The sequence below is a fragment of the Hyperoodon ampullatus genome (assembly GCF_949752795.1).
Source record: "Hyperoodon ampullatus genome assembly, chromosome: 12".
Lineage (NCBI taxonomy): Eukaryota > Metazoa > Chordata > Mammalia > Artiodactyla > Ziphiidae > Hyperoodon > Hyperoodon ampullatus.
This window is the reverse complement of record NC_136925.1, coordinates 42,500,009-42,516,182: the sequence shown is the minus strand read 5'-3', so window position 1 is coordinate 42,516,182 and position 16,174 is coordinate 42,500,009. Positions and strand designations below refer to the sequence as shown.

General features: G+C 37.0%; 1 protein-coding gene across 1 annotated transcript in view; it reads left to right on the top strand.

Moving 5' to 3' along the window:
* LAMA4 (laminin subunit alpha 4) overlaps window positions 1-16,174 on the top strand; it is a 140,788-nt gene that overhangs the window by 107,452 nt on the left and 17,162 nt on the right. Inside the window, exons 19-30 of the mRNA XM_079716722.1 lie at window positions 2,185-2,361; window positions 3,035-3,180; window positions 3,626-3,788; window positions 4,671-4,804; window positions 5,271-5,442; window positions 6,589-6,720; window positions 8,169-8,311; window positions 9,912-10,050; window positions 10,505-10,642; window positions 12,279-12,412; window positions 13,326-13,490; window positions 15,322-15,475. Of these exons, the coding sequence (XP_079572848.1) occupies window positions 2,185-2,361; window positions 3,035-3,180; window positions 3,626-3,788; window positions 4,671-4,804; window positions 5,271-5,442; window positions 6,589-6,720; window positions 8,169-8,311; window positions 9,912-10,050; window positions 10,505-10,642; window positions 12,279-12,412; window positions 13,326-13,490; window positions 15,322-15,475 (1,797 nt within the window). The remainder of the gene's footprint in view (window positions 1-2,184; window positions 2,362-3,034; window positions 3,181-3,625; window positions 3,789-4,670; window positions 4,805-5,270; window positions 5,443-6,588; window positions 6,721-8,168; window positions 8,312-9,911; window positions 10,051-10,504; window positions 10,643-12,278; window positions 12,413-13,325; window positions 13,491-15,321; window positions 15,476-16,174) is intronic.

The following is a 16,174-nucleotide window of genomic DNA, read 5'->3' as shown; positions in this document are numbered from 1 at the left end:
TAGAGGAAGGGCTCAGAACCTGTATTTTTTTGAAGCTCGTCAGTGATTCTAATGTGTAACCAAGATTAAGAAGCACACATTTAACCTAGTCAACAAAGATCGTAGAGCAAAAGGAATCAAGGAAAGCCAACCCCACTAAAAGACTCAATGTTATTATTATTATTATTATTATTCATTATCCTAACAGCTCTCTTTGTGCAGTTACTATATGGAATAATCTTGCTCGTCTACCTCTTCAAAGAATTCTCTAGTGCAACATAGATGATACGAAGCTTTTACTGACCTCTCTACAGGCTTAACACATAGCAGCTAAACTGAACAATTTCAACAAAGACCCCATCCTGAGATGCTATACAGAAGCAACACAACACCATAACTAGTGCCGGCATTGATGGGAAATATCCTGACACAGCAATTAACATTTTCAGTGTGGCAAAACGTGGCTTGTTCTTGGCCCCCTTTCTAATTTGTTTTTTATTAATTTATAGACCAGCATTATTTTTTACAACCAAATTATATGGTTTTATTTTTTCAATTGAGAGTCAGCCTGAACAGACTGTTGGTCCTAATTACTGACAGAATTAAGAACTGGAAATCAACTATTTTGTAATGAAGGAAATTATTATTGGTAAATATACCCAACTTTTTTTTTTTTGCGGTATGCGGGCCTCTCACTGTTGTGGCCTCTCCCGTTGCGGAGCACAGTCTCCAGACGCACAGGCTCAGCGACCATGGCTCACGGGCCCAGCCGCTCCATGGCATGTGGGATCCTCTCGGACCGGGGCACGAACCCGTGTCCCCTGCATCGGCAGGCGGACTCTCAACCACTGCGCCACCAGGGAAACGCCCAACTTTTAAAAGATATATGATAATTGGTCCCACACCACAAATCACCTTTTTTAGATACCTTGAAGAACATTTCAAAAAAGATTTATTGTCAAGAAATGGCATTTCCAATGCTAGGTTTCTGTGAATGCCTTCTGGTAGCTTTATTTCTATGGGGTAGAATTTGGGGGCCTTAATCACCTGAAACCATTTTCTGAAGAGAGTCTTGGCAATGCCTTAGGGGCCCACACAGCTCCCCAAAGGGAGATGCTTCCTATGCATATATACATCTTTTTCAAACTCGCACTTTTTACAAAGGAACTTTAATCCCATACACTGCTTGATTGTTCATTAAGATTTATTGTCCTTTACTCAACTGGCAACATAGGACAGCTGCACTCAGAAATATAATCTTGAACTCACTGACCATCAGTATTAATCAAATTAATATTAGTCAATTATGTAATACATCTACTTATTCATAAATATTTGCATAAATGACATGAATATACACAGTCCATCTACTTATTAATACTCTGAAAATCACCTCGAATCAGACCAGTTCAGCACGTTATATTGGGCCTCTTAGAAATGTATTTACTAAATCCTGCTTTGTTGTGATGCCTTTCTAAGGATCATTGTAAGAAACATCTTAATGAACTCATCACTACAGTTATTATAATGATAAAGCCAGGCACTGGAAAACACTTTATAGTTATCATCTTGTTTCATTCTCATAACAAATTTATTGTCCTCATTTTACAGATGAGAAAACTACAGGTTAAGTGATTTGCTCATGGTTCTATAGCTAGTAAGTGGCAGAGCCAGGTTTTAAGACCCCATCTAAGACTTCAGAGCTGGCCTCTAGACGCTTCCCAACTGTCCAGACATGGTCAGGGATATTGCTCACAGCCTCACCCCATGCTCCTCTTTTGAAGACCCTAGGGAAAAGGTCCTAGCTATATTAGTACCCAAGATTAGTTATTATTCTCCTGATCAATTAGTTGTTAATTTTATGGGCCTTGTGAATGGTATAACTGATCAAGTATCCCTTCAAGCTGTTCAGTTCACCTTAACCAAATATGTAGTTCATTGTGGAATGCATATTTATCTTCATTCTTAGACCTACTTTGTCACCTTTTTGTTCTGCTTTCTTTCACCTCACTTTAAATTTAAACTATATTATCTTCCTTAAATCCTTTCTCCAAAAAGTTGAGGACATAAGTAAACAAAAGCTTGGAGGTCATGGGTAAAGCTCAGAGACCTCATAAGGAATGAGGGAAGCCCATTGAGAACCATGGGAAAGCACTATGCCCATTTCTGCGGGGCACTTTTAATGGAATAATTTTGTAACTCCAGATCCAAGTCTCCATGATGTTTGATGGTCAGTCGTCAGTCGAAGTGCATCCCAAAGCCAGAATTGATGACTTAAAGACCTTTACGTCCCTGAGCCTGTACATGAAGCCTCCTCCTGTGAAGCAACCAGAGCTGAGTGGGACTGCAGATCAGTTCGTCCTATACCTCGGAAGCAAAAACGTAAGAGCACGTGGTTGTAAATGATGGAATAATGTTGAAAGGAAAGATAAGTGCTTTTTCTCTTGCCTTAAAACAAAGCTATCTGTGTAAATAAACAAAATTTCCATTCTAGCACCTCAAAAGGTATAGACCATTTTAAGGCCAAGACTAAAGTAGTGACTTTGGGACAAGTAATTCCTTCTCTGTGTGGGATATTTCTGTGCTTTCTTCATATCGGCCTCACAGTGCTAACTCTGCGGAGTCTGAGTGCAGCATTTCAAAGACACCCAGAGTACAGAGGCCTATTATGTTTAATGCTGAACCCTGCTTTGAAGGTGCATAGCAATCGGTATTGCCAGGCTGCATTATATCCCCAGATTAACCAAACAAGGTTAGCACACTCCTGGCAGCCATCAAATGTCCACAAGCCCACAGTTGCTTGCCTTCCTGCCCAAGGTATATTTGGACAGGCATGGAGGGATCGGGGGGAGGGGCAGCACACTGATGCAGCCCCAGGGAGGCTGCAAAGGACGAGGCGCTGCCCAGTCTAACAGGCACTTTGGTAATAATTCAAGCCAGACATGCCTTATATACAGCCAAGCATCTGGATTGCTAATTGTCTTTTAAAGAAATGAGAACGAAAGATGATATTCATTCATATGGATTTTACTTAAGAGACTTCTTGACATTTCAGGCCAAAAAAGAGTACATGGGTCTTGCAATCAAAAATGATAACCTGGTGTACGTTTATAATTTGGGAACTAAGGATGTAGAGATTCCCCTGGACTCCAAGCCTGTCAGTTCCTGGCCCGCTTACTTCAGCATTGTCAAGATGGAAAGGTAAAGTGAATCCGTGACACAGGGCTCATCTGCACATTTCATTAAAAATCTATTGAATGCACTCACGCGTGCGCGCGCACACACACACACACACACACACACAGTCTTTCTATGGATGTTGCTCCTCTTTCTCCCATTATTCCTGTACTCCTTCACAGATACCTTAGTGGAAAATAAAAAATTAGAAAGAATAGTCATCACTTCTAAAGAGCAATCTGATTTTTAGATTTTATTAATCTGGCCAATCCATGAATTGATTTCAAGATGGAATGTCTTTTTTCCCCTTCCCTTTGATTGTTGACATTCTATAAATGCCTATGAAAGTGACAAAATCAAATCACCAATTCTGTGATGAAGGGACATTCACATTTTGACATTTAAAAAAAAAACATATTTTCTACAAATTATCTGGCTAATAAAGAGTGAAAATTCTTTATCTGAACAGGGTAGGAAAACACGGAAAGGTGTTTTTAACAGTCCCAAGTCTAAGTAGCACCGCAGAGGAAAAGTTTATTAAAAAGGGGGAATTTGCGGGAGATGACTCCTTGTTGGATCTGGATCCTGAGGACACTGTGTTTTATGTTGGTGGCGTGCCTTCAAACTTCAAGGTGAGCTATCCAGCTATATTTTGACTTATTGCAAATCTATAGTGATTGTTTTTAGAAGTCCATAAAGCCTACAGTGATTCGGGGCTTGGATGGAAACCTTAATATCTTAAAAAAAAAGTTTAGCTCAGTGGGTGGTAGAATTCTGAATTAGGATCTATAAATCTGCTGCTTAAATCTGGTCTGTGCTACCCATATTTTCATAATGTCAAATACTTTCAAGCTATATCTAACACTTGAATATCAATTTATTTCATTCTGATACATGCATATGTAATTAATTACCCCCACCTACTGCAGGAATGTCTGTACCTTGTGGGTTTATAGCTAGTCTTCAGGTTCACAGACGACAGTTTCAAAAACTCAGTTATCTCAGCTAATATACAGGCATGAAATGAAATACCTAGGATGAGGGAGGGGGTGGGGTCTAGGAGGGGAGATGAGACCTGTTGAAGGACAGATACAGGAAAGGCCCAGGAAGACAGGGAGTTGATCTAGGATTTCAGTTGCAGAACTACTACTCACTAGTGAGAGGCACATTATTGAACCTCTCTGAGAATTACTTTCCCTCTCTTTATGTGAGGACAGGAATACCTACCTCACAGAGCTGGTGTAAGGATTGACTTTGGTCATGAATCCACAGTCAGGTGTGTGACTGGCACATAGTATATGCTCAATAAACCACACCCTCTCTGCTAAGATACGGACAACTGAAAAATCATTGTTATTCTAAATGGTTTAGCATAGAATAGACACAGACTCAGGTCTAGAAAGATATTTCTATCAGTGGGAAGGTCCCCTTGACCTACTGTTGTCTCACTGCCTGATCTGTGTGGACTGGATGAGATGTGGTCATGGCACAGTTGACTTCACCTTGTTTCACAGCTCCCTGCCAGCTTAAACCTGCCTGGCTTCGTTGGCTGCCTGGAATTGGCCACTTTGAACAATGATGTGATCAGCTTGTACAACTTTAAGCACATCTATAATATGGATCCCTCCAAATCAGTGCCCTGTGCCAGGTAAGAAAGTGTTAAGAGTACTAAAAATTTGATAGCCATGCAAGAGCTGCAGATGAGACAAGTGTGGGTAAATATTCAGGTTTTCAATCTTTTTGGGGGGGGAAACCAGTTTTGAAACTGTATAATAGTCATGCCTGCACACAACTTTTCAGTTCTTCTCTACCATAATGAGCATGCACTATTACTAAAAGTGTTAAACTACTTGTTTGCAGCTTTGGTTTCAGATTCCAGAGACTGGGGTCTCACTGGAACCTTCTGTTATCTTAGCACATAGGGTAGAGAAAAAAAAATCCATTACAAACAATTTGTTTAAATGCTTCTTTGTGTCTCCCATGCAGACATCAGGACTTCATTTAAATGCTATTAAGGCCCATGAAAAATGTCGTGAGAATGGGTTAAAAGGGCCTCACTTGAAGAGCATAACAGAAGCTGTCATATTCATATGATTCTTGTATTTTTATTTCAGAGATAAACTGGCCTTTACTCAGAGTCGGGCTGCCAGCTATTTCTTCGATGGTTCTAGTTATGCTGTGGTGAGGGATATCACAAGGAGAGGGAAATTCGGTCAGGTGACTCGCTTTGACATAGAAGTTAGAACACCAGCTGACAACGGCCTTGTGCTCCTGATGGTCAATGGAGTGAGTAAAAATAAAAATCTTACATCTTCTCCCTTAGTGCCTTTACTTTCTGCCATGCATGTTTCTAGGAACCTTCCCAGGTTGAGTGTGTCATGCCATCAAACTGAAGTTTTAGCTTAGAAAGCAAAATTGGGTTTTTTTCCTTCAGGGAAATGATGTCAGCAGTAAGTAAAAGCAGCCATGAGATGCATTTCCCTACAGTACGTTTTTGGATGTATATTAAATATAACCCCTATAATAAACTAAGGGAACTTTAAGGAAAATCAGCACCAAGATCTAGGCGAGCATGTGTCTACAGAAATTTAGCACTGACTTTTTAAATCATATGCCCTAATCAGTTAAAAAGAAGTTTGCATGCTTAATATGTGTATGTGTGTGTATGTGTGTGTGTGTGTGTGTGTATATATAATATATATATATATATACACACACATACATCTATTTATTAATGATATACATATACTACATATGAAAATAATATTCAAAACTAGGAAAAGGATAATTTATATAAATACTGAATAAAAATAAATACAATTTTAAAATAAAGATGAAGTAAAATTAATTTTATTTTGCTAATGATACAAGAATTATTAATGGCAGTGTTAATGAGAACAGCGTAATTAAACATGCTTAAGTATTTTTGAAAGTCTCATTAAACGCATTGTGATACAAGTTTTGTCCTGAGTCCAGTTTATTTCAATACTAAGTTTTATTGGCTATCATAACTAGACAAGATACCTCCTATAAATAAAAATGTAGGAAATATATGATTGGCTGTGCTTACTAAATCATGGTACAGCTATTCAGTCTCATTCACCAACTGGCAAAAGTTGTCTTTGAAATTCAGCTGGCACATTTTCATCTTTCCTGATGTCAGTTCTTGCAAGGTAATCAGATATCGTATCATTTTGTAAACTTTAACAAAGGAATTCAAGACCGTTAAAAATCTTCATTTGAAAGACTTTTAAACAGGTTAGAAATTTCTTGCTGATATGGATGTAGTTGTGATTTTTATTTCATAATAAGAATATCATGAGACTTCAGTTTCAATAATAAAGAATATAGTGTTATTTCTCAAATTCAGCTAAACCTTCTCTTTCATAATAGGAGACTCTCACGTCTTATAACCTTTTTTCTTCTCCACAGAGTATGTTTTTCAGCCTGGAAATACGCAATGGTTACCTACATGTGTCCTATGACTTTGGGTTTAGCAACGGCCCTGTGCATCTTGAAGACACAATGAAGAAAGCTCAAATTAATGATGCAAAATACCATGAGGTACTGATCGTTGCAGTTTGAGTATTTTGTTTTGTTTTATTTGTATTTAGATCTACTGATCTAATCAGATGGTCAAATGAGATAGGTGAGAAAGTAATTAAACTGAACACCTTCACATATAAAAACCAAGTGAAAGGCCCTCACCTCCTCAACTCCAGGATAACATTTGCTTTAAAAGAATGGATATTTTATCATATTGGAGTTGTTTTTTTAAAAAATAAATTTATTTATTTATTTATTTATTTATTTATTTATTTTTGGCTGTGTTGGGTCTTCTTTGCTGTGCACAGGCTTTCTCTAGTTGCCATGAGCGAAGGCTGCTCTTCATTGAGGTGTGCAGGCTTCTCATTGCGGTGGCTTCTCTTGTTGCAGAGCACAGCCTTCTATGCGCGTGGGCTTCAATAGTTGTGGCACGCAGGATCAGTAGTTGTGGCACACGGGCTTAGTAGCTCTGTGGCATGTGGAATCTTCCCAGACCAGGGATCGAACCCATGTCCCCTGCATTGGCAGGCGGATTCTTAACCACTGCGCTACAAGGGAAGTCCCATATGGGAGTTTCTAATAAAAGAGTCAGTGAAGATTCATTTTAATTGCTTCATTGATCAAAAGACTCCCATTAATACTCTATCTCTTGATTATGATGGCACTTCTATACATTCGTTGAAAATGAGAGTGTAGATACACAGCCATTTTTTTGCTTTTTCCTTGAGTCCCATTAAATGTAAAAAGAGTAGATATAAGTAAATAATTTCCTTTTAAACCATTTATCCAAAACTTAGAAAATACTAACACAGATTTTCTTATAAAGAAAACCCACAAAGAATGCTCTTTAGTCCTGAAACAGATGTGAAGTATACTGATAATATATTTCATCTATTTTCACTAACAACTACTTTAAATCTACACTTTAATAAAATATATAAAAGGCATAATATCTTTTAAGTTGAACTGAAATGCAGAGAGTAGAGGCTATATTTCTCTTTTCAGTTCAAAGTCCATAGCCTTCATGACATGGTTTACAAAGAGTATTTTAACTATTTCTCTGACTGGCATTTTCCCACATTCATTAAAACATCTCACTACACCACCAAAAAATGACACCCGGCAGCATTCAGTCCAGGGTCCAGAAGGTAACTGTTTATAATTTTTTTCCTGAATCCCCTCAAAGGGGCAAAATAAAACAGTTGGTCTCATAGCAAAATTTTTCTTGGGCTAGCTCTGTCTCCATATGGAAACCCTTCTCCAGCAAATATGAACTTCTGATTATCTAAGTAAGAGTTTTCATGTCTGTAAGTAAGAAAGAAAGATCTTATTTCCCGCTTTGTGAACAAACAAGCATAAGAACATGGAGGCCCAGCTCTTAAAACCAGAATAATTAAAATATGTAACAGTCTTCAAAAAGGTGATTGTTAAGCAGTGATCAACTTACTATGCATTATTTCTCCCAGATCTCAATCATTTACCACAATGATAAGAAAATGATTTTGGTAGTTGACAGACGACATGTCAAGAGCATGGACAATGAAAAGATGAAAGTACCTTTTACAGATATATACATTGGAGGAGCTCCCCCAGAAATCTTAGAATCAAGGTAAGCTTTTTTGTTGTTGTTAAGCTGCTTGTTCCTAACGAAGCACTGGGCTGAGGATTCAACATCCAGGAAAGGTGTAGTAAATGTTTGAGCATTCCCACCTACTACTTCTGTACACGTTTACAGAAGCACACATACAGTCATTCACCCATGGGCCCTGTGCAGCTAGTCCCCATGACCCCCTTAAATTGTCCTCTAGTAGATGTGATCTACAGATTTCTTTAATTATTTATTACTCTTAGAACATAGTCTAATGCAATATTTCTTATCCACAAGAGGAAAGGTGGAGCATGTGTATTATGTGAAAACAAAGAAGTGTTGTGTTCATTTACTTTTGTTTTAGTATTAATTTAGACTTATTTGAACTCTCAAATAGCATCTTAGGGTAAACAAAAATTTTAAGCCTGTGGGGGTTGTGAATTAAGTATAATGAAACATTAATATATTCAGAAATTCAGCTGTCTCTTATTACCATCGGTTCATAGCATCAGAGACTCTTAAAACTGAGAGACAACTTTAGAATATTCCAGTCCAGTCACTCTCAACCCTGCTTCACATTAGAATAACCTAGAGAACTTTTATGAACATCATTACCCATGACCATTCTCCAGAAATTCTAATTGTTCTGGGATGAGGCCCCAACCATAAGCTTCCTTTCCAAACTAAATATCCTCTTCAATTCCTTCAGCCATGCCACATGGGATATTTATCCATTATGGCTGCTGTATGTGCACCTCAGTCTGTCAATTAGCATGGTCATGCAGGTATGATCTTGTCAGAGCAGAGTACAGTGGGACTGTTACCCCTTAACTTGGCCAGTGTTCACCTAAAATACATGGAAGTCATTGTAACTTGCTCAAAATTAACTTCATATTCATACAATATCCAATAATATGTTCTTGGGCACTTCCTATCTATTAGCCATAATGATGGGTGCTAGGATTACAGTTTTGAGCAAAATGCCATCCTTGATCTTAAAGATAAAGGATTTCTCACTTTCCTATTGCTCCAGAGGCCCAACGTTCACTAAAAACTTCTCTAGCCTTAGTTGATTAGTGTGTTGCAGATACATTAAGGACAAGTAAATGAGTTCATGACCCAAGTGGATTAGTGGAAGACTGAAGACCCGGGTTCAAATCCTAACTTACCACTTGTGACATTAAAAAAAATTACTTAATATTTCTCAGTTTCACTTTATAGGTAAACCATGTGAAACTGCCAATTTTTGACCCATACATATGTCAGTTCATTATGGTTCAACCTATTAATCATCTGTAAAAGGGAAATAATAGCATCACCATCTATATCACTGAATTGTTATACAGATAAAATGAGCTAATGTAAGTTAAAGGATCTTGAAAATTATAAAGAAGTAAACAAATTGGCTTCATGCAGAATAAAGCTGTTCTGTATGCAAAGATTAGACATTACCGTATGCTTATGAAAGAAGGCATGCGAATATGAATAATTATAAAGCTATTAAAAAGAGCTACAAATAAAATCAAATTTTTATATCCTACATATGTAGGGTAACATCATCATCACCACCACTACCATCATCATCATGGCTATATCAGTAAAGACTAATTTTCTTTTCCAGGACCCTAAGAGTACACCTTCCCCTGGATATCAATTTCAGAGGATGCATGAAGGGTTTCCAGTTCCAAAAGAAGGATTTCAATTTATTAGAACAGACAGAAACCCTGGGAGTTGGTTATGGATGCCCAGAAGACTCTCTTGTAAGTACACAATCACAAGGTTTTTAATAAATAGACAAGAAACTTACCGCTCTTAAAAGCTGAAAAAGCTCTTTTCTGTGTGATCCTGTGTACACCTTGGGCTCTTTTCTGCCACCAGTGGAAAGAAGAATCATTAAGCTGAAAAGGCTTGTGGGGATCCTCTGTGACTTGTCCAGTTGCTTCACTTTTCAATGGTTGGGGCTAGCAAAGCCCAGAGAGGCTGCGTGAGCATCTTCACTCACTCTTGGTGGAGGAAGTAGGGAAGCTGAAACCCCGTCCTTTAGAGGCATACAGAAGGAAGGCTAGCATGCCTGAATTCCAGTATAAGCCAGAAATTAAAACATAACTATTAACGTAGGAACTAGCACATAAGGCCTTTGGTATGTAAGAAATGGACATTTTAAGCTTTTGATAATTATCCAAACACTGTATTCCTGCTTTCTTTGGCACACAGATATCTCGCAGAGCATATTTCGATGGACAGAGTTTCATTGCTTCAATTCAGAAAATATCTTTTTTCGATGGCTTTGAGGGAGGTTTTAATTTCCGAACATTACAGCCAAATGGGTTACTATTCTATTATGCTTCAGGGGTAAGTATTTGTTTTTCCCTGTGGAAGCTTCTTTGTGGTAATTGTTTTGTCTGTTAAAAATACTTTTAAGCACCTTAAAAGTGATTTTCAATTCAGATTAATTTTGACTCGTGTACACACACAAATGTCTCATTTCAGACACTTTGTCAGATATTATATATATTGAATATGAGGAGTTTTTAACCTGGGCTTCATAGAGCTGCCTCTCAGGGGTTCATGGAAAGAATTCAGTGGGTCTGTGAACTAGGTGAGAAAAAATTACAACTTTATTTTCTCTAACTAAAATTTAGCATTTTCTTCAATTATGAATGTTGGCAACAAACCACAGTAATATTAGCAGTACCTGTCACTTTGTCATTAATAGAAATCACAGGTATTTTTCATTGCACATTATAGTAGTCACAGGTATCTCAAAATATTTTTGCTCATTGCTACTTCTAAATTGCAGTAGTTATTAGATCTGCTAATAGATTTTATTATTTAGTGCCTTAATGTAGAAGTATATATATAACTATAATCACGTATTTATTGTTTCAATATTTTGAAACTGTATTTCAATGTAATTGGTTTCCTTTGTATTCCTACATATTTTGTTCAGTGATTTTAAAATATTTTATGAAGGGGTCCATATGTATCACCAAACTGCCAAAAGAGTGCATAGCACAAAAAATGTTAAGAACCTCTGTGTATATATACAAACTCATGTGTGATTCAGTTTGTGAAATAGTTCTTGAAATTGGTATAGAACACTGTAGCTCAGCTTATAAAGATATATACTGTGTTGAAAATAAAATAGGTTTGTAAAAGTTTGATGATCTAACTGATTTATCTCTGAAAAGGTCATCACCAATATATACACTGATGGACCAGGTCATAATATGATATATAAAAGCAGCTTTTACTTTTCATTCTTATTACCTTGTATCTGTCACATTTATATCCAATTTAAATCAGTAGCATCTGTGAGAATTTACCCAGAACACTTTATAGGACCTCTGCCACCAAACCTGCCTCAGATTACCATGGTTAGTTAAATAATACCTTTTGTCCACAAAAAGTAGTTATGTTGAGGGCTAACTATAGAGGCTGATGCCCACATAGGGAAGAGAAGGAAGATTATCATTTTGCCAATATTTTAAGACAAGCAATAAGCAAATTCAGAAAAAGATGTTAACTTCTGCTATTTTAAAATTTTTCTGCCTCTGTAGATGAAAAGTGAAACATTTTAAAAAGCCACATTAGCAAATTAACCCATGCCTGGTCATCTAGCTACATCCCCAAGGAAATTCAAATATTGCCTTTTCAAAAGTGAGACTGATGACAGAATAGGAATGCCTGAGTTAAGAAAGTAACTGATGCTGGGATGACAACTACTTAGCATGACAAAAATCACCTGAAATTTTCAGTTCAAAATACAGGAAATTCCTCTTTCCATTGAAATGTATCTGATTTTATAGGTAACACCAATACAAGCAATAGAGTATTTTGTTGTTGTTGTTCATAGAAATTATTTTTCAAGCAAATTTCCCACACGATGGGTGTTCCTTTAAACAATCCCATTAAGTAAGTGTTGAAAACGTGTCCATCTTTTGGATACCTGGCCTCCCTAGTTAAAAAACCTGTGCTTGCATTTCAGTCAGACGTGTTCTCCATTTCATTGAAGAATGGCACTGTGATCATGGATGTAAAGGGAATCAAGGTGCAGTCGGCAGATAAGCAGTATAATGACGGGCTGTCCCACTTCATCATTACCTCTGTCTCCCCTGCAAGGTACAGCTCCTCACTTTAATTTCTTTCCACCAGATGGCTTTATCTGTAGGGCATGATTCCGTCCAGTGACCACTGTGAATAATAAGCTATAATATTACTTTTATAGTGTTTAAAAAAATGATAGAAGGAACAACTTACCTTCTTTTTAAAAACTGGTATTAATTTTTAAGACATGCCAAATAAATCACTATAAAATTAACTAACAGGTTTGTAAAGTTTTTTTCCCAGTGAAACCATAAGCTATAATCTCCTGAGGGAAGTACCTGCACATAGCACTTACTAAATGGAGTGCAGTGTTTTGCACATAGAAGGAGCTCAGCAAATAATTGGTTTCATTAGGTTTTAATTAAACAATTGAGAATGTTGCATTTACAGCCACATTTTTAAAAGTCTAACTTTATCTTTAAAATATGTAATACTGAGTTTCTTTTTCATAAAAAGAAAGTCTTTCTGGAAAAAGAAAGAAATTTCTGTTGTAGACTGCTGCTATTCTATGTCCACTTCTATGGAGCCCTCCCATTATAAAAAACATTAATAGGTCTTTTCAAGACACCATTTCCAATCACTATCAATGTACTTTACAATGAAAATAGTTTCCCACAAGTGTGATTAAATGATCACCATGATTTATGTTCTGATTTTTCCACACCAAAAAAAAAAAAAAAAGTTGCCGATGACTAGTCATCTGAACTTGCTTCTATGGGTTTAAATTCTACTCATAGTTTGGAGAGTCTTTTCTGCATATAGACATAGTCAGCCGTTTTATCCAGAGTCTCACGAAGAGTCTGGCAACTTGTTATCTTGTCATTAACCAGATGTTCCATTTCAATTCCATGAGAAAACCTGCAACCTAGAATGGAACTCGAGGTAAAATGTTAGCTGTGTAGTGTTTAAAGAAGCTTTTTCCTTACAGGTATGAATTGATAGTAGATAAAAGCAGACTTGGGAGTAAGAACCCTACCAAAGGAAAAGTGGAACAGACACAAGCAGATGAAAAGAAGTTCTACTTCGGTGGCTCACCCATCAGTCCCCAGTATGCTAATTTCACTGGCTGTATAAGTAATGCCTACTTTACCAGGTATAGTATTTTTATTATTCATAAATCTGCATGATTGATAAAAAAGATCAAGTCAATAATGAAAATATTTATGGTATTAAAACTTAGAACTATGAAATATCAGAGGCATTAGAGGGTAGTAATCAAAAGCTTGCATGTGCTTGAGAAACTGACACACTTGGGTTTGTGTGTAGGTGTTTTGCCTTTTAATTTCTGTATGACATTGGCTAAATAGGCCTTCGTTTCTTCACCTGCAAAATGCAGATAATAACAGGGCCTGCCTGGTAGACTTGTTGTGAGGATTAAATGAGATAATGTGCATAAAGCACCTGGCATACAGCAAACTATAAATATTAAATGCAATTATTTCTGTACTTATTATCAATGGTATAGTACAGAGCAACATACCCAAATCATCCTCAAAGGTCTCAGAAAGTCTTTTTTAATTTAATGCATGACTTCCTTTTTTTCATCATTTTTCTTTTATTGAAATTTAGTTGACGTACAGTATTATGTTAATTTCAGGTGTACTACATAGTGATTTGATATTTGCATATGTTATGAAATGCTCACCAAGATAAGTCTGCTAACCATCTGTCCCCATACCATTATTACAGTATTATCGACTGTATCCCTTTTGCTGTTTGTTACACGCCTGGGGCTTATTTACGTTGTAAGAGGGGCTTGTACTTCTTAACCCTCTTCACCGGTTTTGCACCCCCACCTCCCCTTCGGCAGCCACCCATTTGCTGTCTGTATCTATGGCTCTGTTTCTGTTTTGTTGTCTGTTTTGGTTTTTAGATTCCACATATAAGTGAAGTCATGTAGTATCTGTCTTTTTCCATCTGACTTATTTCACTTAACATAATACCCTCTAAATCCATCCATGTCACACATGGCAAGATTTCATTTTTTGTGGCTGAATAATATTCCATATACATATATATACCACATCTTTATCCAATCATCTATCAGTAGACACTTAGGTTGCTTCCATATTGAGGCTATTGTAAATAATGCTGCAGTGAACATAGGGGTACATATATCTTTTCAAATTAGTGTTTTTGTTTTCTTCTGTAAATACCCAGCAATGGAATTGCTGGATCATATGGCAGTTCTATTTTTAATGTTTTGGGGAACCTCCATACTACTTTCCATAGTGGCTGCACCAATTTATATTGAGGGTTAGCACATCCTCACTAACACTTGTTATATCTTGTCTTTTTTATGACAGGCATTCTGACAGGTGTGAGGTGGTATCTCTGTAGTTTTGATTTGCATTTTCCCGATGATTAGTGTTGTTGAGCATCTTTTCACATGTCTGTTGGCCATCTGTATGTCTTCTTTGGAGAAATGTCTACTTAGGCCCTCTGCCCCCTTTTTTAATCAAGTTGTTTGGTTTTTTTACATTGAATTGTATGAGTTCTTTGTGTATATTGTATATTAACCCTTAATCAGATATATTGTTTGCAAATATCTTCTCCCATTCTGTAGGCTCCATTTTTGTTTTATACTTAACAAAGACAGTGAGGGCCCCCTGAGTACAAAAACATTCAAGGAAGGAATTTAATACAGATTAAGTAACACAGATGAGGTCCCCATCACCCAGAGCATGGTGAGGGAAAACATATTCACCTGTCAGAATGTGCTGGTGCCAGGTACAAAGTTATTGGTTAATTGGTTAAATGATCATTTCAAGGGTTCTCATTAAGGTAGTGGTTGGTGGATAAAGGCCCATCATGTACATGTGCACACACACACATTTTAATTGCTAAAGTTCTTTGACTGCCATAGTTTCATCATGTAATTCTAAACATTTTTAAGGTTTTTCTTTCCTCTATTACAAACACAGGTTGGATAGAGATGTGGAGGTCGAAGATTTCCAGCGGTATTCTGAAAAGGTTCATACTTCTCTTTATGAGTGTCCCATTGAGTCTTCGCCATTGTTTCTCCTTCACAAAAAAGGAAAAACTTCCTCCAAGCCTGAAACAAGTCAGAATAAAAAGGTAAAAGATAATGCCTTGCCAACTTCCTGATTGCCCTTGTATTCCACACACACAATTCTAGACACTGATGCTTTATAGAATTTACTCTTGTTTGCAACTGTGTACATATGAAAGATACGATTCTTGTAGTATCTGATATTGCAGTTTACCAGATTTGTTGTATCATTTCTTGTTCCCAGAAAAACAGTTTGAATAAGCTTTAACTCATACTTCCAACTACTTTTCATTACAATAGTTAAAATTACTCTGTACTTTATAATATATATTATTTATTGTGCTAATTCTCTAGTATCATTTGCTTTCGCATAACGATCTCTGGTTTCTGTCACAGTCATGGAAATTATTAGTTTCTGATCTTACCCTGTTTTCCCCTCCTTTCTTGACCTTCATTTTAACCACTCACACAGTTGACCTGTGGCATCAACTAGGGCAGCTCTTTCATCAAATTCTTGAGTCCTAAATCACGTTCACTGATGACTCTTCTTTCTCATTCATTTACTCCTAGCATGTACATTATTTGCCTTCATTACAAGTGAAAGTCTAATTCCTTCTCATTCTTTCAATCTAACCCTCCCTACTCCTTCCTGGTCCAATGTTAACAATGCACTCAGGTACCAGTGCTCCCATCCTGGTCCAAGCCATCATCATCTCCCATATGAATTACTGTAATAGCCTCCCAAGAAGACTCCCTGCATTTAC